This window comes from Petaurus breviceps, unplaced genomic scaffold, assembly GCF_028583685.1.
Source record: "Petaurus breviceps papuanus isolate PSGF00001 unplaced genomic scaffold, PetGlider_PUasm1.0 90977, whole genome shotgun sequence".
Classification (NCBI taxonomy): Eukaryota; Metazoa; Chordata; class Mammalia; order Diprotodontia; family Petauridae; genus Petaurus; species Petaurus breviceps.
In genome coordinates, this window is record NW_027187391.1 from 40,778,643 (window position 1) to 40,803,458 (window position 24,816).

The following is a 24,816-nucleotide window of genomic DNA, read 5'->3' on the forward strand; positions in this document are numbered from 1 at the left end:
CATTGAAATAGAGGACTTTCAAGAATTCTTGATTAAAAAAAAAAAAACCAAAGCTGAACAGAAAATTTGACTTTCAAACACAAGAAGCATGAGAAAGTAAACAGGAAAAAGAAAACATAAAGAATTTATTAAAGTTGAACTATTTACATTCCTACATGGAAAAACGATAATTATAACTTATGAGACTTTTCTCAGTATGAGGATAGTTGAAGGGAATATATATGTATATGTACATATATATGTTTAGACACGAGGGTGTATGTGTGTATAAATACATATGTGAGTGTGTGTAGATGTATATACATAGATAGAGGGCACAAGATGAGTTGAATAGGAAGGGTTGATATCTAAAAAATAAAATTAAGAGGTGAGAGAGGAATATAATAAGAGAAGGAGGAAGGGAGAGATAGAATAGTATAAATTATCTCATAAAATAGGCAAGAGAAAACTGTTACAATGGAGGGGAAGAACAGGAAGGTGAAATGGAATGGATCAACCTTATTCTCATTGAATTTGGCTTATGGAGGGAATAACATACATGCTCATTTGGGTATCTTACCTTACATGAAAGTAGAGGAGAAGGGGATAAGAGGGGGGATGATAGAAGGCAGGGGGAGAGGATAGTTGGAAGCACACACTTTTTAAAAGAGATGGGATCAAAGTAGAAAATAGAGTAAGTGGAGGGAGACATAGGATGGAGGGAAATATAGTTAGTCTTTCACAATATATCTGCTGTGGAAACGTTTTGCGAACTACACATGTACCACCTATATTGAATTGCTTATCTTCCCAGTGGGGGTGGGTGAGGAAGGAAGAAGGGAAGGAATCTGGAAATCAAGGTTTTAAAAATAAATGTTAAAAAATTGCCTTTTACATGCAACTGGGAAATAGATATACAGGCACTGGTGTATAGAAATCCATCTTGCCCTACTAGAATGTTAGAGGGAGGTATGGGGGGGGGGGGGACATAAGAGAGAGAAGATTGGGAGAAGGGGTATTCAGTAGGCTTGTTATTTTTGGGTGGGGGTTAAGGGAAAGACCAGGAGAAAATCCGTAACTCAAAATCTTGTGGAAATGAATGTTCAAAAGTAAAAATAAACGAAAAAATAGAAAAAAAAGAAAGTAGAAGGTACTTCACTTTTTTTGTAGAAGTCATGGTCTGTGGGTTTGAAATACATTTTCAGACTTTCAGTATGATGGTTCTTTTTCTCCTTTTTTTTATCCTGTACTATAAGAGATTATTCTCTGATACGAGTTTCAAGGAAAAATATGGTGGCAAATGTAGGTGATGTAAAAACAAAGATAACAAAATTTATTTTTAAAAAAGTTGAGATGATCTTTATGAAAAAAATTGTTTTGGGAATACTAAATTTTAGGTATTAGTTGGATTTCCAAGTACAGATGTCATATAGGCAGTGAAATATAAAGGTGTGAAAAGATGGTGGTAAGAGTATTGTGGGAAATTCAATTTGAGAGTAATTTTACAGAGGTGATAATTGAGAGCATGAGAGTGAATCAGGTTCTCAAGGAAGTAAATATGAATGCAGAGGAGCAAAAGAGGAAGGTCTGATACTCAGGATACTCCAAAAGTAACAGAAGAAATGCCATCAAATGAGATCTCTGGAAGAATATAGTGCTCTAGAAGCTAACAAAGATTTTCATGAAGATAATCTGGTCATTGATGCTAACTTAACTCTAAAGAAGGATTAGTGATGGAAAATACCATGGATGAGATCATTGGTAATTTGAGAGAGCCACTTTAATGAATGGAATCTTACGTGTTGAAAGCAAATTGCCGAACTGATAGAGAGTGAAATGAGCAGAACCTGGAGGATAATTTATGTTAGAAAAACAAGTATTGTAAATAAGTAATTTGAAAGACATAAGACTTTAAACTCATAATTCCATAAGACTTATGAGCTGTGCTGTTCTACCTTCTGACTCAGAGGTGATACGTGATGTACACAGAATGATACACTCATATTTTGGGGCATAAATATTTGATAATTTGGGGGGGGGAAAGGAGTTTTGGATTTCTTTTTTAAGCATTCCTTTGGGCAATGAGAGGTTTAATGATTAGGTTTACATAACCAGTATGTGTCACAGGCTGGATTTGAACCCATCTCTCTAACTACAATACTAGCCTGCCTCATCATTTTAAAATATTAATGAAGTTTAATAATTTAAAAAGAAAGCAAATTGTAGATGGTTAAAGAGACAGTGAGTAATGTGAGGCAGTAAATGTTGATAAATCATTGAAGAAGTTTAATTATGAATATTTGAAATGATATGGTAGGTAGAAGGAAAGACCAATGATGGGGGGGTGTTTTGTGTGTTTTTTTGAGATAAAGGAAACATATGTGTTTAAGTGTATAAGGGAAGATTCAAATGATAGAGGTTAAAGATGTTAAAGGAGAGAAGTAAGGTTTGAGTTGCATGTACAGGAAATTGTACTCATCATTTTACCCTAAAGAAAGAGTGGTAAATTACTATTATTTTGTTGTTCTTGTTGAATTCTATCACAATTACTTTTTGGAAATTACACATTTTGAAATTTTGTGGGGGAACTCAGATACAAAATGAATTGAGTTTTATGGTAGCACTATACTCTTGTCATTTTGGTTCAGAATTATTAAATATGATCTTTGACAAACTTTTCTAATTCATAATTGAAATTTCTTCTATGTAGAACACTGCACAGTTTAGAAAATAGTTTCAAAATAAAATTAATGTTTTTATTTTAAATTATATTTTGCTTGATCTTGTGCTCTAGATACAATTAGTAGTATCTGAACATTAGAATATAAGTTCTAGGAGGTGTAGGATTGTTTCATCTTATCTTTGTATTCTCTATTGCCTACTAGAGCCTTGCACAAGGTAGGTACTTTAATAAATGTTTGTTGGACTGAATTTAATTGAAATCCAGATATAATTATAAAATGATATCAAAATTTGTTTTATTATGGATTAGCTAAAATGAATTTTAAAGAAGTACTTAGATGAAATAGATTATTTAATAGGAATTGTATATTTACAGACTTATAATGTGAATTTCATAAAAGATATGGCAATGTCCAAATTTTAGACTTTACAGCCTTTTTTATACTTGTTGCTTCTTCCTTCAATTTTTAAAGTGTCTACTATGTATATTTTAGCCTTTTAATAAATAATTTAATGAAATTTAATAAAATATACATAGAACATATACATGGAAAAGAACATCACATTTTTATACTGAGTGAAAATTGACATAGGTGCTTGCAGAGCCAACAAAATGTTGTCTTTTTATTCATGAAAGATCATTATCCACAGATTCCTCGAGAGCCCATGTTGTAATATTTATCAGTTTGTCAAATATTTCATTTAAAAGGTCATAGTAGCAAAGACAGTTTTCTCTTATGGATATATGATATGCAAATATTAAGAGTTGTAAGAAGAGATTGTGAATTTGGTGTATAAATCCTAGCATCAGTATTCTTCCTTTTGCTATTCAGTCTTCTCTGCATACAAAGAGTTAATCTTCAGAAAGAAACCTCCTGGGAAATAGTAATTCTTCAGAGACAGCTTCTGAAACATGACCCCTTATCACACTTTCTTAAACAAGAACTTGTGAGCAAACATACACAGTCCTCTCATCATTTGCAGGTCAAATTGCATCTACATTCACCAGAGGTTTCCACTCACTGCTCTTGCATCTGGAATGCATTGTGTATGCTCTTTCATTTTGGGGAATGAGTGCTAAATTGTGTTTTAAATTTGATTTGGTATCCAGTTTCTGTAGGTCTCTTAGTTAAAGCCACAGACATAAATATCTTGTGGAATTTGGATTAAAGACCACAAATATATACTTTATATATTTTTTAAAATGATATTATAATGTGATTATAAGTAATGCTTTCCTTTCTTCAGAGTTGGCATGATACATTTTTTTGTTGCTCAAAAAAATGTGATTAAATAAGTATACCTACTATGTATCACGTTTATTCTCCCACACACATATATTGTGAATCTTTTCTTTCCTTTTTGGTTTAAAAACATTGTAAACTCTGTCTGTTGGCATAGATTTGTTATGCTTAAGTAATTTTAGAGTTTGTCATAGAGGTGATAAGGCATTGGACTTTAACTTAAAGCATTATACAAATAAAAAAGATGGTTTTATTTGTTCTAACATTTCTACTCCTAGGTAGTACATTGCATGGAATTGGATGTCACAAAGATCAGTTACCAGGAAATTCCCTTCCTGGTACTCTGTTTCGTTGGGAAGAAGATGAAATACCAAGGTTAGCAAATATTTTAAAAGTAAAGAAGAAACTATAAATATGTATCCTCCTAGTTGTCACAACAAACTAGTGGCTGCTGGATTACCAAATTTAATATAAATATTACAATATATTGTTTTCTCATATACAAACATTTTTAAAGTTAGACTTAGCTAGGGTTTGTTAAACTGAATCATAGGCTTAAATACCTGCCCTGAGTGGGGAAAAAAAAAAACATTTCTACCTAAGAACCCTTTTTTTCTACATTATTATGTGAAAATTAGTTGGGGGAGGGAAAAAGTTCCAAAAATCTTACACCATTCCCCTCCCTGAGAAATATAGTTTATTCTGGTAAAATAGTCTTTACCAATATTCATTCTGTATCCATCTTTTGTAAGTTGACTGTTAAAATTCTGATTTTAAAGTAAATGGCAATTCATTGATATGTTGTTTTGTTGAAATACAAACCTACCAAAATAAGCATAATAGCATTTGTATGATTTAACGTTTGGAAGGTGCTTTTCACATATTTCATTTGATCCTCACTGTTTAATAGATGAGGAAACTGAGATTCAAGGCAATTAAGTCTCTTGCTTAGATTTACACAGCTGCTATTTGAGGTGGGATTAAAATTCAGGTCTTGTTGGCTTCCAGTTTGTCATAATAGTTTTATGTTTCTTAACTGTATAGTTGGTTTAGAATTTTTTCCAATGATTTTTTTAGTACCATAGATTCTGTATTCTCAGATTTCCCAAATCCAGAGCTAATGTTTTCCTAAATGATCAATTTATGAATTTTTAGTGCACAAGGCCAAGGCGGGTCTATGACACACAGGACATAAGCTTTCCTGGCCTTTCAGTGCGTATCCATTAAAGATGAGGGGACAACAGTTAACTTCTCTGTCATTATTTTAGATGTTTGATCTTCTTTCTCTGAGCAGGTTGTTTTTGTTTGGTTGTTTTTTTCATAGAGAATACAAAATAAGGTAAAAAAAAATTCATAAATATAAGTTGATACTACCCCTTTATGGGTTAAATTATCTTTCACTGAAGATGGTAAGTTCTAGGGTTCAAAGAAAGGAAGGTGTTATTCTTTATCTGGGTAAATTCAAAGCACAGTAATAAGTACTTTTTAGAATATATAAAAATGTGATGGTTGTCTTTATTTTAATATTTTATTTTTTCCCTATTTACATTTACAAATTTTATATTTCACCAATTACAATTACAAATTGTATAAGCAATTTTTTTTTTAAAGCAATCGGGGTTAAGTAACTTGCTCAAGGTTACATGGCCAGGTGTTTCTGGGTGGGTGCTAAGTGTCTGAGCCCGGGATTCGATCTCCAGGTCTTCTCAACACTGGAGCCGGAGCTCTTACTCGCTGTGCTACCTGGCCGCCCCCTGTATAAGCAGTTTTTAACCTTTGTTAAGTTTTGAGTTCCAGATTCTATCCCTCCTTGCTTTTCTCCTTTCCTGAGATGGTAGACAATCTGATATAGATTATACATGTGTAATTATGTAAAATATTTTGGTATTAATCTTTTTGGGGGAGGGGAATTGAACAAAAAAAGAGAGAGAAAGTAAAAATAATATGCTTCAATCTGTATTCAGGCACCATCAGTTCTTTCTTTGGAGGAGATAGCATTTTTCATTATAAGTCCTTTGGGATTGTCTTGGATCGTTATATTACCGAGAATAGCCAAGTCACTTACAGTTGTTCATCAGACAATATTTCTGTTACAATGTTCTCCTGGTTCTGCTCACTTGGCTCTGTATCAGTTCATGTAAGTCTTCCTAGGTTTTTCTGAAATCACCCTGTACATTGTTTATTATGGCACAATAATATTCCATTATAATCCTATACCACAACTTGTTCAGCCATTCCCCAATTGATGGGCATCCCTTCAATTTCCAATTCTTAGCCCTCTATGGATAAGGGGAAAATTTAGAACCAAATGGAATGTAGAGCTAGCATTATGAAATGTAAATGTAAAAATGTAAAAATTCAGTTGATTCCCACTAGCCAAGTTTATCTTTTAAAAGTATGCATTTAATTTTTTAGATTTCTAATTGACTGAGAAAAAATTGAATTAATGTACTAAATGATATCTTCTTACTATAAAATTCTCCTTCTTTTAATGTCTAAAAGTTAAGTAGAAAAAATATCTCATTTTAGATCAGTAACAAATAATAGATACTTGCATAACACTTTAGAAAGCCGTATATACATACACAGAAACTTTGTGTTTTATAAATGTATAAATTTCCATTTTAAAAAGCTAGTTATAGAGGAGGCTCAGTGAGTAAAGCACCGGCCCCAGAGTCAGGAGGACCCAAGTTTGGTTCCAGCCTCAGACACTTAATACCCACACAAAAAAAAGCTGGCCGTGTACCCTTGGGCAAGTTACTTAACCCCAATTGCCCTCCAAAAGGCAAAAAAAAAAAAAAGCTAGTTATGTACACATAGACAGATTTGAATTTCTAAACGGTATGGTGCTATAAAAATGTGTGATATTATTGTGTTTGTATACTATATATACTCAGTATATTAATTGTGTGTATATATGTGTATGTTTGCATATACTGAGTATATTTATTATGCACACTCTCTTTCTCTCTCTCATTTGATCTTTAGAATAATACTGTAACATAAGTCCTATAGGCATATAATACCTTTTTATAGAGAAGGAAACAGACTCACAGCATATCATTTGTCTCATTTTACATATCTAGTAAGAATTAGAGGTGGAATTTGAATCCAGATATCTCCTCATTCCAAGTCCAAATACTCTAACAAAGTTGTCAGCCAGCTGCCCTAACACTATATTTGGACACCTAAGAGAAATGGAGTTCTTAATATCACTATTTAAAATTGGTGAGCATATTGGTTATACTTTGAAGGCTTCTAAATTCTAGTCCTTCAGAAAATACAATGAACCTTGACTGGGTTGGAATGAAGGTAAAATAGGGAACCCTGAATATCTTATTGAAAAAGTCTTAAATTGTGTAACATTTTTTTTTTAAAGCAATTGGGGTTAAGTAACTTGCTCAAGGTTACACGGCCAGTTTTTTTCTGTGGGTGTAAAGTATCTTGAGGCTGGAACCGATCCTGGTCCTCCCAACCCCGGGGCCGGCGCTCTTACTCACTGCGCCACTTAGCTGCCTCATAACATTTTTAATAAAGACCATTTCATTCCCTTTAAGAACCACTACATTCTAAGAAAAGAACAGCTAGGTGGTACAGTGAATAGAGTACCAGGCCCAGAGTCTGGAAAACCTGAGTTCAAATCTTGCCTCAGATACTTACTAGCAGTTTGACTGTGGGCAAGGGACTTCATCCTCTTTGCCTCAGTTTCCTCATCTGTAAAATGAGCTAGAAAAGGAAATGGCAAACCACTCCAGTATCTTTGCCAAGAAAACCTCAAATAGGGTCACAGAATCAGATAGAACTAAAAAAATAACTGAGCAACAGCTGAACAAGAACAGTACATATTACAAAAAGTATTACCAGAAACTTAATGGCTACATATGTTTATAGTGTATGGTTCTCAAAAGTAATAAAATAGCATTTTCTGAGAAATATTAAATAAATAAAATAATTTTAAAGTATAATTTGTCATTATATTATGAGGTATAAGTACAAAAATTTCTGGTTATATCATTTCAGATATCAAAGGTGATATATTCCGTGATTAATTATTTTCAAATTAGTTGATAAGATCTTACTGTACTTAAATAAATAACTGTACATCATTACCAGCAAAAACATCTACAGAATAGATGATGCTTTACAAATCTGCCTTTCCTGCCAACATTGTTTCTCATATATATTAATGTTTTTGTAATATTGTTGTTTAACACCTTGAAAATTTTATCATCTACCCAACATATCCATGATATGAATATTTTGTCCTGGTTCTGGTTTCTGTCCAATTTATGCCTTAAGAACAAAGATCATTTCTGTCATGAAAGGACATCTTTCTATGCCTTGCTCATACATTATTTCTGAATCTTGTTTTGTCCATGTTTTTTTCCAGTTTGATAGCTGTGGCCTCTTTCTCTCTACCCTCATTACATTGGTTTTTGTTCTTCTTGGATAGTATACCCTCACAGTTCTGCTTATTCTCTTTACCCTTTCACTTCTAATACTGACCTCTTTTCATTTCACTTATTGCTTCCTTTCAGTATATTCAATTGTTTCCCACTAGCCAACTTTCATTGTGTTCTTTAATCTATTCCATGAATTTTCACTATCCTCTATCTCTAAAATGACTTTTAAAAATGTGTTAGGTTATAGAAACACAATCTATAAGCACTTACAGATACATGGTCTATTCCTTTTTTTTTTTTTTTAGCATAGCAGGAAAGCTGTGTCCAATTACTCAAAAAAAATAACATGTTTATTGGGCAATTAAAATTTAAGGGTAACAGAAATGGTTGTAAATCTCTAATATAAGATGTTATTTTTAAAATTAGTATTTTCAAATGTTCTGTCAAAAGTCTTTTCATTATTATGAGGGATTAGTACATAATCCTTCCTTTGGTATATATCAAAATCTGTTCCTACCCTCTTTCCTTTGTCATTCTTGTCTATATCTTCCCATAAATTTTCCATAGAGAATATACCCAATTATTGGAGACCACCTTTTTTTTCTTTTAATATTGTAGATACCAGTGTGGTATTGGGGCTATCAGAAGGTTATTCCTAAATAAAGCAACCCTTTTGCTTGATATAGGCAATGCGAGCATGCCAAATAGCAAAGAAGTTCCAAGAAGGACAGAAACAGGTACTAAGAATAACATACTTCATCCAAAACTTCATTTTTTATTCATAAAAGGCCACACCAGTTTAAAATAATCATAAGAGCATAGATTTTTAAGTGAAAGGGACCTTGGATGCTATTTAGTTCAACCCCTTTGTTTTATAAAGTATGAAATAGTGATGTTTTAAGAAGAAAAAAAATCTAAATTTTTTTCAACATAACTAGCCTACTTGGTATCTATAATTAGAAAAATAAAAAAATTTATAGATATATTAACTTGAACAAATTTTCAGGAACAGTGTTATAAATTAACCAATTTCATGAGACATATAGTTAGTATAAGAAAAATGGTTATTCAGGTTTTTTTAAATTGTGGTAGTATTAATTGTATTCTAGATTTGCTCCATGATCAGTCAGAAGACCAATAGAACTAGTGATATCATGGAATAAAATTACCTACGTGAAAAATAATAGTTTTTTTCCTCAGACTCAGCTGAGGAGCAAAGATGAACACTTCAGAAACAGATCATGGGCTTACCTCTTGATCCCTCTCGCTAGAATTATTTTGGGATCGGAGGTGGGAGGACTGTAGTTAAGCTTCTGAAGTAGGCTGTTTGTTTTTAGTATACCCCCACATCTCATTTAAATACCTTTATACTGTTGCTGAGCTTCCTTAAGTGCCCCCAATTCCCTTGCCATTTTATACTCTGCTCCAGTTGTGATTCATCTACCCAAGTTGTAAGCTATCCATAACTTTTCATCTTTTGTGATTCTTGTCATTGTCTTTCCATAAATTCTACAAAAAAAATCTATTAGAGACATTTCTTCTTTTCCTTTTACTATTTTGTGGACACTAGTGTGGCAGTGAGGCTATCAATCTGTTATTCCTCAGCAAAATGACCTCATTACCCCCTCATGCCTTCATGCCTATCAGATTGGCTAATATGACAGAAGAGGAAAACAACAGATGTTGGAGGGCATGTGGAAAATTGAGACGCTATTGCACTATTGGTGGAGTTATGAACTGATTCAGCCATGTTGGAGAGCAGTTTGAAACAATGCCCAAATGGCTATAAAACAGTGCCTACCCTTTAACCCAGGAATACAACTAGTTCTGTATCCCAAAGAGATTTAAAAAAAAAAAACATAACATTTACCGAAAAAAAATATTAATAGCAGCTCTTTTTGTGATGGCAAAGAGTTGAAAATGGAGGGAGGGCCCATTAAATGGGGAATGGTTTATTAGTTGTGGTATATTATTGTACTATAAGAAATAAGTAGAATGCTCTCAAAAAAAAATACCTGGAAAGACTTACATGAACTGATACAAAGTAAAATGAGCAGAACCAGGAGAATACATAGTAACAACAATATTGTATAACGATCAACTGTAAATGACTTAGCTGTTCTCAGATAATGATCCATGACAATTCCAAAGGACTTAGGGTGATACTTTGCACCTCTAGGGAAAGAACTGATGGAGTCTGAATGCAGATCTAAGTATACTTTTTAAAACTTTATTTTTCTTATTTGTTTGGGGGGGAGTGGGATCTGTGTTTTTTTTTTTTCACAGCATAACTGAAATAGAAATATGTTTTGCATGACTCCACAAGTGTAACTGCTATTTAATTTCTTGTCTTCTCAATGAGGAGGAAGGTTGGGGAAGAGAGAATTTGGAACTCATATTTTAAATGTATGTTAAATTGTATTTGCATGTAATTGGGAAAAATAAAATATTAAATAAAAATTTTCAACAAAAAGTAAAAATAAATAAAAATAAAATTACCTCATATTTGACAAAGGCACTCATGACAAGGGATACTATAAGTTCTTTTGCTTTACCTCAGCAAAGCATATACCCATAATGTGTCTTTTTTTTTTCAAGCAATCAGGGTTAAGTAACTTGCTCAAAGTTATACGGCCAGGTGTTTCTGGGTGGGTGCTAAGTGTCTGAGCCCGGATTCGATCCCCAGGTCATCCTGACGCTGGAGCCGGTGCTCTTACTTGCTGTGTTACCTTGCTGCCCCATAATGTGTCTTATTTTACAAAGAGCTGCTCTCAGGTAGCTGTAAATTTGAAAACAATAATAATATAAATGCATTTCACATATGCTATCTTATGAGCCTCTCACAGCAAACTGAAGAAAGTAGGGCAGTGTATGGTGATACTTTTACAAATGAGGAAACTGAAATTTAGCTTCCCCAGGGTTTCATAACTTATAAGTGACAGCTAGGTCTCAAACCCAAGTCTTCTGATTCCTTTTCCAGAGCTCTTTCTACCATACCACATAAATTCACAATACCATATAGCCCTTGTAAGAGTGTATTTCCTTTTGAAAGGATCACTTCCTAAATACCTCCCTTACCTCTACCTCTCAAGTCTTCTTTCATAATTAAATTATCAACATCAAGAAAGGGCTAATAAGTGTGAGTGAGAGAGAGGTTAGAATGAGGGAGCTCTTTATACTAAAATCATCAGTGCCTATATTTTAGCTTAGGTAGTTAAGTTGCTAAGAATATCTTCAACCTTAGACTGAGATTATTTGGGAATTTTTTTTTTTTAATTCTGAGCCTACATCACTTATTCAGTTTAAAAGCCAATGAGTAAATTGCATGCTGAGATTAAGTATTGTTTTTTTCTACAGTTTTCATTGCTCTGTGTATTATAATAGATTCAGTCATGCCTTTGATGCTTATTGCCTGTGTAATCTTGGGCAAGTCACTTAAACTCCCTGGACCTCCATTTGTACATCAGTAAAATTAAAGTATTGAATTAGATGATCCCTTTGTCCCCTCCAGCTTGAGAGCTATGATCCTATAATCCTGATTTGATTTTAAGGGCTAAGAATTCTCCTTTAATTTTCTTCAAACCTAAAATTGATCTTTTCCCTAGAATTGTTTTTTTCCCTAGAATTTAATTTAAATATTTCTGTATTTTGATAAACTAGTTTTTCATTTTCAGTTACTGTCATTTCTTCATTTGAACCAACTTAGACAATGATATCATAAAACATGTGATCAACACAGTATCAGTATGACTCCCCAATAGTATGCATCACTCAGCCACAAGGCTTTGGTTTCAGATGCACACAAAGATTTTGTCAGACCCCATGGTGGCACTATATTATGTTACTAAGGAATGCAGCAGTGTTAAAGGTACCAAATTTCAGATGAGCTGTTAAATTGATATCCTCTCATATTTCTCTGATAATCATGGAGCTCCAGCTCTCGTGTACATTTTCAAAAAGAGTTAAGGGATAGGCTCCTGATTTATTGGCTACCATTTCCTTTCTTCATCAATAGCAATAGAATCAAACATTGCTACAACATGAAATTCTGCCCTTTCAAATTGATTACTTCAAGATAGCCTTCTGAAAATGAGAATTTGCTAATATTCTTTTCTTAAGCACAGTGATTGAATAAGTGTGAAATGTTTGTATGTTGCCATCACTTACACTTCCAAGTGACTATATATCCAAGTCTTTCTTTATCTTCAGAATATTTAGTCCATGAATATAGTAAGTTTGTACCTTTTCATATTTGGGTCAGTTTTTGAAGAGTCTAGATTTATGATGGCTCGATAACTTTGATAGCTTCTTGTTCTTTTTGACTACTGAAGGGAATACTCTTGTGTCAACTGGTACGGTGTAATTTTCCTAAGTCTAAAATGTTTTCATTTCGTTGTTTTTCATGATTTTTAACTCCCTTTTAGAGCATTCAGTATGATTTTTCCATGTTGTAGTTTATTCACATTTTTAAAAACAACCTTGAACTCGTTGAATAATAGTTGGGGAAGGAAAAGGGTTAGTATTACTTGCCTTCCTTTTTCTTCTTTGCTCTCCCCTCAATATCACTACTCTGGTTAGTTTTGCTCCTGCATTTGATGTTCTTTCATCTCTTTTTAGAAGTCTTCTTATATTTCTCACCAGATATTATGGGTGAAATGTACCCAGACTGCTTAACTCCATTTATCTGGAATAAATGACTTCTAGAGTTGCTCTGTTACTCCTTTATGTCTTAGATGGAATATTCTTGCTTAAATTTTTAAAAAATTTTATATCCATCTGTCTGTTCAGCTGAGCTGTATGTTGTACATTTTAAATAATATCTACTAATATTTTTCTTTCTCAATTTATCATTGCATTTAAAAATATACAAATCATATACCAGCTCCATATTTACTAATTGTTATGGACTTAACTAATATAGTAACTTGTCTAGAATGCCTTTCTGATAGTCACTCCAAATATGAATCAAAATAAATAAAATATTTTATACATTTAAAATTTAATAAAATATGCTGTAATTATATTCTGTTGTCATTTCATTTCATTATAGTTCTTTAATTCTGGAAGGTGTTGAACCACAAAGTACCTGTGAATTAGAAGTGGATGCTGTAGCTGCTGATATTTTAAATCGCCTGGAGATTGAAGGTATGTGTGTGTAAATTTTTATTTTATGCTATTTCTTTTTTTTTTTTTTTTTAAGCAATCGGGGTTAAGTAACTTGCTCAAAGTTACAAGGCCAGTTATTTCTGCGTGTGGTGCTAAGTATCTGAGCCCAGATTTGATCCCCAGGTCATCCTGACACTGGAGCCAGTGCTCTTACTCACTGAGCAACCTGGCTGCCCCTAATTTTATGCCATTTCTAAAGCACCAAAACTTATGTTCTAATATCTCAAAAAACAAACAAATCCCCACACCCTGATGAATCCATAATTTAATTGGTATGGAGACTCCTTCTACTAGTATAGATTGAAACTCCTCTAATACCCTTAAAAACCTTCTTCATAAAGTTACTGCAGTCAAAAATAATAATCACCTGGGGGCTGACTTTCTGATGACGATTGTCTCTGAACCTGGTCTTGTCCTCAGATAATGTGATATAACCCATTACAAGACCTGTGCTTGAAACATTTTCCTCTTGGTGTAGAAGCTTTTTTTTTTCCCACTAGTGTAGCCTACAAGGAACAATTCAGTCAAGTAGCAAATACACTGTACTAGTTTCTGGAAATATGAAAATCCACAAAAGGAACAGTCCTTAAGAAGCAGACATTCTTTAAAGGGAGGCAACATGTACATACAAGAATATTCAGTACATACATACATAAACATACATGTACACACATATATACAAAATAAATACATAACTAAAAGATTATTTGGGGAAGAGATGAAAATTAGGGATTCTAAGACACCAAGGCAAAAAGGGAATACATTGTAGGCATGGGGCACAGACTCAGCAGAGGTGCAGAAACAGGGGATGGAGTGTCATGGGTGAAGAAGAGTAAGCAAGCCTATACATCTGTACCATATAGAGCATGAAGCAGGACAGTACAGGTTAGACCTGATTAGAGTAAGGTTGTGAAGGGCATTAAGTACAAAACAGAGGAGAACCCAGGGTTAACTCTATACCATAAGGATGCATTAAAAGGAGACGTGTTGCATGGCCAAATTAAGAAAGTTGGTTGGAAATTAGGTAGTTTCAGTGGTTTTATATCCAGTAAAGAGCACTGGAAAAATTCATTATTAGAAAATACTTGAAGAGACTGTTATTCCTCTTATTCCTATATAACTAGTAGGTAGCTAGTCATTCATTTATTATTGAACAAATAATATTACATTGTAGTAATAGTGCATATGGTACAATTACATTGTACCATAGGCTGAAAATCAATATGACTACAGAAAATCAGGTAGTGGATCTAAAGGAATTTTAATGCATTTTATTCTACTTTTTGTTCCCTTGTTTAGTTTTCATAAAAGTCTGTGGAGGATTCCTAAGTATTTTTGTCCAGTTAAATGTTTGAGTTTTCTTAGGCTAGTGATTTGGGGAGCAGGACAAGAAGCAAGACTAATCAAGAGTACAAAGGAGAAACATTGTCAAATACAGAATGAGCTAAGGACATCTTATAGGCTTTTTTCTTGAAAGTATTTGCAAGTTTCTTATAGTACACAAAGTAAGTGACTCAAGGTTAAGTTACTGGGTAGGGGAAAGAGCAATAAAATGTCCATTATTAAATAAAAGTTTTTTCACTACCTTACTTTGAAATATTTGTTTTAACTTGTAGCTCAAATTGATGGGAACCCTGGTTTACAAGCCATATGGGAAGATGAAAAGCAACGCCGAAGAAACAGAAATGAATCCTCTCAAATTGGCCAACCTGAATCACAAGGTATAAACTAACAGCACCCTGCTACTTGTTTTTTATTAAATGTTTTTTTTTTTTAACTTGACATTGTATATAGTCAAAATTATTAACTCCCCATACAACTTGTTAGAAGCAATATGGCAGAGTGGAAAGAACATGAGACTTAGAGTCAGAAAACCTGAATCCCAATACCACCTTCCATAGTTACTAGCTGTGTGATCATGGGCAAGTCACTTAGCCTCTCATAGCCTCAATCTCCTCTTCAGTAAAATGGGGATAGTAATATTTATATAGTCTTATCTGACAGAGGAGTTTTGCTTAATGTACTGTACAAACCTTTAAATTTTATTTTTGTAAATTGTTTTTATTGCTCATATCAGGATGACTTTCACAAATCTCCTTTCAATTTTCAAGTAAATTTTCCTCTCTATTGACATCCCATTGTCAGTATTTCTTCACTTTTAGAGCATCTTACTGTTTTCCAATTTGTGCTTAATAGTGATTAATGTCCCTACTCCTACAGTCTTAAGTTTTTACTTTCCTGTACTTTTTCCTCTTATCCCACTATAATCCAAGCTATTTCCTCATTTTCTTGTCTCCCCAGAAGGAGATTGTGAAACACACTTTTGGAAACGCTGGTTATAATTCCCAAAGTTGTGGAAGGGTTGGCCATTAAGTATTGCCCCAAAATTGATTTGTTAGTATTTGGGGTAATTTTTCATTTAGATTATTTCTTGTAGCTCTGAGAAAATTTTGAAGTTAAAAAATATCTATACCAAAGTTCATTTTAATATTTAAGATATTAAAATTATTTTGATTATATTTGAGTGCCTCTTGTATAAATTTTAAAATAAAATGTTTATCAAGGAAGTAAACAAATTAGAATCCACCATTGCATTCAGAAGAATACTACATCGATAGGTTAAGGGAAATGTTCTTTTTCTACTCTAAATGCAGGTTATAATTATGGAATTTAATCTTGAACTGACTTCAAGTGCCCAACATCATAACATGGGTAACCATTTTAATTTTGTTTGACAATATAAGAGAACAGCTTTTAGATAAAGGTGTTTCACAAAAGTTGGTAAGTTACTATCACTTTTAAAAGTTCCTTGAGGAAATAAGCTTAGTGTTGCTTCAAAATATTTTATTCATTTACTATTTGCCTAAGAAGGTCCTCTTCTTTCTTTGAATACACTTTCTAAATTTAAAGATCGTGGATGCATTCCAGCAACAGAGAGTGAAAAAATGTTTCAGAAGAGACTTCAGGAAGTTCTTAAGCAGAATGATTTCTCTGTGTAAGTAGTCATTTAATAAAGTTCATTGAACTGACCTTTCTCTTTTGGTAATCTAGTTAGTTTTAAAGGATGTGTTTTAATTAAGCAGAACATTATCAGGATCTGTGGACTATAGTAATGGATCTCAAGAGTTCTCTGCTGAATTAACTTTACATTCTGAAGTTCTGTCTACTGAAGCTATTCCCTGTTCACCAGCCAATGTGGTAGAAGTCCATCAAGAGAAAGAACCAAACAAAGGTAAGCTTTTTAGTAACATCACCTTGGATTATATAGTCTTCATTAGAGCTGTCATGTGACCTATTTTAATTATTTGTTTTTAAATGTTGGAAGACGTTTATTGTTTATAAATTATTGCTTATTTTAACTTTAGGAATTAGGTTTCAAACTAGTAGGGTGTATGGAAAGGGTAAAAAGTATATGCAGTTCTAGGTAGCCCACATATAGCCATTATTAATCCTATTTGTCATTTGATACTTGTCATCAACAGTTTCTTTTTCCTCTCATGTGCTGTATTCATCTCTTTGCTACAATATAAGATGAAATTAATTTTTTGTCCCGAACCTTAACATAGTACTGTAATTGTACCCTAGTTCTTCATTAAAACGGTATGAGTGGGGGGTGGCTAGGTGGTGCAGTCAATAGATGAGCAGCCCTGGAGTCAGGAGGACCTGAGTTCAAATCCAGCCTCAGACACTTCACACAAAAACTATCCATGTGACCCTGGGCAAGTCACATAACCCCAGTTGCCCTCCAAAAAGCAAAAAAAAAAAAAAAAAAACAGTATGAGAGTGATAAGTTATAAAGAGCACTTTGAAATCTTAAATTGAATTTCTAGAACTTAAGTACTTTTGTGAGACTATATGTTATATTATCAGACATTATAAATAAAAATTTACCTTCAAAGCAGGACTGATTGACCTCAACTGTGACTTTGTGCACATTGCAATATTTTAAGGTTTTATTGGTAAAATCTGTTTAAATGTTCACCAGATGATTTTTTAAAATTCTGAAAGTTTAAATTGTAGAGGATGCTATAACTAAGTGTTGGCCTTGTTTTTATCCTAAGAATACTTAAGAAAGAACATACTTAAAGAAGAAGAAGCACTTATTAATGAAGAAGCCATTTTGAACCTCATGGAAACAAGTCAGACTTTCCAGCCTCTGTCCCAAAGACTGAGTCAGTCTCCAATTTTCAGTAAGTAATTTAATACCACAATAAGCAATTCCATATTCCAACTGTGATATTTATGTGAAGTGTTTTTGGTGAATTTATCGTTTTATGTTTAGATAGGTTAGCCTGAAGAAGCTTGTGTAATAGAGCTAAAAGAGCCCTGCACTATGAATTGGCAGTCAGGAATCAGCCTATTGTTCTTGCACTGGTACTTTGGCCTTAGCTTGCTAAGACTCAGTTTCTTCTTTTTTAAAGTAAGGCTAGTGATACCTACCCTGACTATTTCACAGATTTGGTATTAGGTTCATATGATTTACTGTTTGTAAAGGACTTTGAAACCTATGAAGTACTATGTGCCTGTGAAATAGTGGTATGTGAAAGGCATTGTAGTATAGCTGATAATGCATTTAGTTTAATTGAAAGATGAGAGATTGAATCCCTCCCTTACCATTTATGAGCATTGTGGTATAAACCAAAGTTGTATAATTTTGTTCCTCAGTTCCTTAAATAATATTTTTGGGATCTAAAGAGATCTTGATAAGTTAGATCACTGGGCTGGATCAAATAAGATGAAATTTACTTGGAATAAATATAAAATCTTACACATGGGGGGTGGCCAGGTAGCACAGCAAGTAAGAGCACTGGCCCCAGAGTCGGGATGACCTGGGATTGAATCCGAGCTCAGACACTTAGCACACACCCAGAAATACCTGGCCATGTAACCTTGAGCAAGTTACTTAACCCCAATTGCTTAGGGGCAGCCAGGTGGCTCAGTGAGTAAGAGCACTGGCCCCAGAGTCAGGATGACCTGGGATCGAATCTGGGCTCAGATACTTACCACCACACCCAGAAATAACTGGCCGTGTAACCTTGAGCAAGTTACTTAACCCCAATTGCTTTAAAAAAAAAAAATCTTACACATGGGTTCAAAAAGTATGCATCAGAAGTACAAGATTGTAGACAAGAGATGATTAGATAACAGTTTGTCTGAAAAAAGATGAGGCTCTTGGTAGACTGCAAGCTCAGCCAGTAGGAGTCAACAGTATCCTGTGGCCTCCAAGAAATCCATTGTGATTTTATACAGCATTAGGAGAGGAATAGCTTCTGGAAGCTAGATGGGTCAGTGAGTGGATAGAGCACAGGATCTGGAGTCAGGAAGACCTGAATTCAAACCTGGCCACAGATACTTACTAGCTGTGTAACCCTAGGTAAGTCTCTTAACCTCTGTTTGCCTTAATCCACTGGAGAAGGAAATGGCAAACCATTCCTGTATCTTTGCCAAGAAAACCCCATGGAGAGTATTGGAGTGTTATAGAAGATTCAGACATGACTGAACAACATAAACAATGAGGCCTAGCAATAATCTGGGTGCCCCTAGGTTCTCAAGATTTTCCCTTTAAAGTTACTTTCCATCTACTTTGTATATATCTTTTTTTTTTTTTTTAAAGCAATCGGGGTTAAGTAACTTGCTCAAGGTTACATGGCCAGTTATTTCTGGGTGTGGTGCTAAATATCTGAGCCCAGATTTGATCCCCAGGTCATCCCGACACTGGAGCCGGTGCTCTTACTCGCTGAGCCACCTGGCCGCCCCTACTCTGTATATATCTTATATTTATTGATTTATTCTCATTATTATGTAAATATGAAGAGACAGAGAAGGAATTAGCATTTATTAAGCATTACTATGAGCTAAGCACTTTCCAGCTATCATCTCTTTTGTTCCTCACAACTCCAAGGGTTGGTATATTATTATTCTAACTTTATAGGTGACGAAACTGAGGCATACAGCAGTTAAATCACTTACTCAGGATCACACAACTGATAAGTGTCTCAGACTGGATTTTTACGCATATCTTTCTGACTCCAGGTCTAGCATTCTATCCACTGTAGTACATAGCTACCATTAGTACTTTGAAGATAGGAACTGTTTTTGCCTTTGTTTGTAAATACCCAGTGATTAGCAAAATGTGTGACCCCTAAGAAGCTCTTAGTGAGTATTTGATTGATTGATGGTCCTGCTCTGCTCTGCCCTATTAGATCACACCTGGAGCATTGTGTTGAATTCTGGGCACCATATTTTTCCAAGTACACTTATCAGCTGGAGAAGATCCAGAGATGGGCAGCCAGCATGGTAAAATGCCTCAAGTTCAATTAAACTTACATTGTTTGGCTCCAAAGGACAGAACTAGGAGCAAAGGGTGCAAGTTGTAAAAGGGCAAATTTATGCTAGACCTAAGGAAAACTTCCTAATAATAAGAGCCTCCAAAATTAGAATGGGATGCCTTGGGAGGCAATGGGTTACCCCTCAATTGACCACATGGTGTATATGTTTTGGTAAGGATATTTTTTCAATGAGAATTGAACTAGATTGCCACTGGGGACCTTTCCAACCCTGAAATTCTATTATTTTTCTATTTGTAAAATTAGGATAATGATTTCTAACTAACTCACATAGTTATTGTAGAGACCAAACAAGATCATTTGTGTGAAAGCATATTGTAAAGCACTATCAAATGTGTATTTTATTCAATTAGGTATGGAAATGTGGTCTTTAAGTAAAGTTACCTTTGTTTTTCATTTTCTGTAAAGCTTTTTATAGAAACTTGTTAAAGGAAGCAGTTCGCTCTATTTTTTTAGTTCACTTTTGTTTCTGGGGAAGAATCATTGCTCTGGGGGGGAGACAAAAAGAAAGAAGAAAAAAACATTTGCTTGATCATTGTGATTCCAAAGATGAGCTACTGTAATAGACGATGGTGACTAGATCTATACCCCTACTGTGTGTGACTAGCAGGAATTTTTTCAAGCTAACTTCTTCTACAACTATTAGACACTGGCTAGAGGCAGCATATGCCAGCACCTGCTGAGTGCCACCACTGCCTCATTGCCTTTACCTGTCAGCACCTTTATTGTTATCTGACTCTGAAAAAGCACCCCTTTGCTACTCTGGTAGTTTCTTTACACTAGCTCCTCACTACCAGTTTAGAAACATTAATTAGCACTTTTAGTCCCTTTACTAGATTTCTCTTAAATATTTTATTCTATCATGGTGGCACCTTTTTTCTGACATGCCTTTTTTTTTAATATGTTTTTTATTTCATTAAATTCCTCGATTTTAATCACCCAAATTAAATTTCCCAATTACTTGTTTAAAAGTTTTAAAAATCAGTTTTAAAAATATTGAGTTTCAAATTCTCTCCTTCCCTCCCACCTCACCTCCCTTCTTGAGAAAGCAAGAAATTTGCTATTAATTATACATGCTAATTAATAAAAAAAAACATTTCCACATCAGCCATGTTGCAAAAGAAAATACACACCAAAAAAAAAACAAGAAAAAAATTTTTAAACAGTCCTTCAATTTGCTTTCAGAATTCATCTTTCTCTCCAGAGGTGAATAGCATTTTTCATTATGGGTCCTTAGGAATTGTCTTGGATCATTGTCTTGATCAGAGTAGCTAAGTAATTCATAGTTAATCATTGTTACAATATTGCTGTTACTGTGTACAGTGTTCTCCTGGTTCTGTTCACTTTACTTTGCATGAGTTCATATGTCTTCCCAGGTTTTTCTGAAACTTGCTCATCATTTCTTATAATACAACAGTATTCTATCATGATCATATACAACTTGTTCATCCAGTCCCAATTGAAGGACATATTTTCAATTTCCAATTCCTTGCCACCACAAAAAGAAATATTTTTATACACATAGGTGCATTTCCCTTTTCTTTTTACCTCTTTAGGATACAGACCTAGTAGTGGTATTATTGGTCAAAGGGTAGACCCAGTTTTATACCTCTTTGGGTATAATTCTAAATTGTTCTCTAGAGTAGTTAAGACTAATTCATAACTCCACCAATAGTGCATTAGTGTCCTAATTTTTCCACATCCCCTCCAACACTTATTTTCTGTCATTTTAGCCAATCTGATAAGTGTAACGTGGTAGCTGAGAGTTGTTTTAATTTGTATTTCTCAAATCATTAGTGATACCTCTAGATAACCTCTGCATGTGTCTTCCTGTGACGCCTCCACAAGGAGCACCTAGCTTTCTGGTGGGCCTTCCTCTAGTTTTCTTAATGTGTGGCTACAAAGGGAGCACTCAAGCATCCCTCCCTCTTTCCATACTGCTAGTTCACCTTTTCCATCCATATATCGCTCTAATGATATCCTTACAATGATGGTTTTATATACTTGTTGATGGGCAGTGTGTACCACTATACTGTTCTTTGGGTCACTTTCAACTTGAATTCAAAGTTTAAAGCTATATTTTCCCATGATTCACAGCCAAAAAGTGTCACCAAAAAAACAGTATTTATAAGATGTGCCTTTGTGTTTGGGAGAAACTTAGATCACTAAAAGCACTGACTAAATTTTCCAAAAGCAATCCTGCCCTCCCTCCTCCTCTTCCTGTTGTCTTATAAGCCCAGCTCATTCTGTGCAGTGCCCTGAAATACACTAGTGAACCAACTCTATTTTATTCATGTAAGCACGTGTCATAAATACTCAGTTTTAAAAATCTCTATATAACCTTGTAACCTTTTAGATTGGTAATTAAGACCCTTAGAGCTTATTTATGTATTTGTAACTTTAAGAATAAATGGTATCACTTCTTGGTAAATGACCTACAGGAAGAAATAAAAGTGTGACCTGAGATCAGATTCTGCCTCAGACACAAGTGTGACCCTTAGCAAGTCATTTAATGTCTCTCAGATTCTGTTTCCCCATCTGTAAAGTGGAGATAATAATAGAATCTCCCTCACAGAATTGTTGTGAGAATCAAATGAGATAACATATGTAAAATACTTTGCAAATACTATACCAATGCACACAATATCATTATTATAAATCTCTTGTGATGAGTTACTTCAATGTCTTTGAAGTCTTTCTTCAGACTAGTTTTGTCATCCACTGTTTCTCCTTTCTAAAATTTTACAAAGGAGTTCATATTCTAAACTGATAATGCCTTGGTCTGCCAGTTCTCTCTCTTTAACAAGTAAATCAAATATTCACTGACTAAGACACCTTCTGAGTTCCCTAGTCTTCTTGCGACAACTGTATAAAAGTATTCTAATCAGTACTGATGGTTGTAGTAAGAACTACTGCATTTATAACCAGAGTAACTATGAACTCTCCTTCCATTTAGATGCAGTTTCCTTCTTTCCTCTGACTTTGTTTATAGCAGGAATGCCAGTAATTACATGATTCAGCAACTCCAACAATGTGTCCACTCCTTTCTCTGGACAAGATCGCTCATTTAAAGTAGCAGTCAGCAAGTATTTAGTAGGCACCTGCTATGTACCAGTAACTGTATTAGGTGCTGGGAATAAAAAAACAAAATGAAACAGTTCCTTTCCTCAGATTAACTTCTTTTGGGGGAGGCAACATATATACATACAAACATTTATAGAATAAATGTAACATATAATTCAGGAGAATGAGAAGAAAGGCAGTAGGAATTGGCGGGAGTAATCAGGAAAGCCCTCATCCATGAAGGAGGAAGAGAAGAAAGGAGGGATAAGCATTTAATGCCTACTATGTGTCAGGCACTTTGCTAAGTGCTTTACAAATATTATATCATTTGAGGGATAGTATTTGCACTGAGATTTGAAAGAAGCCACACATTGTAAGATCAATTGATTGGAGGTAAAGCCTTCAAATAATTAACTTGTAATTCTAAACATTTAATTGCTTTACCTTACTCTTGATTTATCTACCAAACTGAACCCTTTAGTCTGTCAATAGAAACTTCTGTTAGTGTTAAATATTGTGGATTTGCCAGATTTAAAGCAGTGAAGGTAGAAATTTCTTTTAGTCTTTGTTTTATAATTTACGTTTAATGATATACTTCAAGCACCTAATAAGATTCATATGTATCATTGTATGAGTAGCAGAATCCCTTGAAGGGGGCTACCTTTTATCACTGGCAGAAGATTATTTTTCTCTGAAGTCAATTAAACTTTTTATAGGATGCATTAACTTACAGATTACTCCAGTTTAAAGGGATTTCAAAAGTTAGCTAATTCAACCTCCTTTGCATTACAGAAATTCATCCCTTCTATAGTATACCTGACGTATGATCATCCAGAATCTACTTAAATACTTACAGCAATTTAAGATTGTTGGAAAGCTGTTACTGAAATCTGCTCCTTGTGGTTTCTATGCATTGATCCTATTTCTTTCCATCCAAAGAAATTGGATTTGTATTGAAAGCAATATAACCTGTGCATTACGTATGAAGTGTTGCATGCAGTCAGTACCAGCTATGTAATATTTTTATTTTCTCTACATAGTTACTTCTATTCTGCTCCTGATTTCACTGGGGAACTTATAAATCTTAAGGAAAAGGGTTCTATAATGAACTTTTGGATGTTTTTATAATATGGTGGTTCTTTTTTATGAGTATTTTATTATACCTGAATCTTTTCTTTTTTTGATGAGGTTGTAAGTTGGAATAAGTATTTTAGGTGCTGAGAGAAATTATTATTTTTCTATTATATTAATAACCAATTATTAAATTAAGATTGAGGGTTTTCCTTCTATTTCCTCATTCAGGGACCAGCCCCTGTAGGCCAGTCAGTCAGTCTTGAAGGATATTGCTGATAGATGAAACTGCCCAAATCCTCAGGGAATGTGCTCTGTGATTTGGGGCAGGACCCCACCTAGCTAGACCTTATAAACAGAATCTAATCTAGGCGCATTCTTGCCCTTAGGAAATGAGCCTCTGTCCTTGGAACAGTTTATTAGAATTTAGGGTGACCCAGCTTATAAAAGAGAAAACCAACCATAGTGGTCTGGGTGGAGATAGATTCCTTTTTCCAGATTGATGGTGGCAGCTGAGTCTCATGATCAAACCTAGCTCTTAGTAGGAGGAGCTGTAGAATTTTGGCCTCATTAATATGTCAACACTAATCAGAGTTGATTTTCATCTGTCAAGAGGACCTGTTTTTCCAAAGGTATTTAAGCATTCAGGTATCTCCATGGTTTTTGACTTTGGTCAAACCATTGACCATCAATTTATTGATTATTTGCTAGCTTAATTAATAAATTTACTATCAGTTATCCAGAAACTCTTAATTACCCAGAAGTGTCAGAGGGCTTTTCATTCGTCTCAGTGCTGAGGCATGACATGACCCTTAGAATATGAAATTTAAAACTGCTTCTGAGCAAAACAGTCACCTCCAT

The 24,816-nt window shown here is 34.2% G+C and overlaps 1 protein-coding gene across 2 annotated transcripts in view; it reads left to right on the forward strand.

Annotated features, from left to right (window-relative positions):
• REV3L (REV3 like, DNA directed polymerase zeta catalytic subunit) overlaps positions 1-24,816 on the forward strand; it is a 257,192-nt gene that overhangs the window by 100,938 nt on the left and 131,438 nt on the right. Inside the window, exons 5-10 of one of the 2 annotated variants that reach the window (XM_069077037.1) lie at positions 4,184-4,280; positions 13,359-13,453; positions 15,091-15,195; positions 16,385-16,469; positions 16,555-16,706; positions 17,536-17,664. In XM_069077037.1, coding sequence (XP_068933138.1) covers positions 4,184-4,280; positions 13,359-13,453; positions 15,091-15,195; positions 16,385-16,469; positions 16,555-16,706; positions 17,536-17,664 — 663 coding nt within the window. The remainder of the gene's footprint in view (positions 1-4,183; positions 4,281-13,358; positions 13,454-15,090; positions 15,196-16,384; positions 16,470-16,554; positions 16,707-17,535; positions 17,665-24,816) is intronic. The other variant, XM_069077038.1, reaches the window with a different exon arrangement.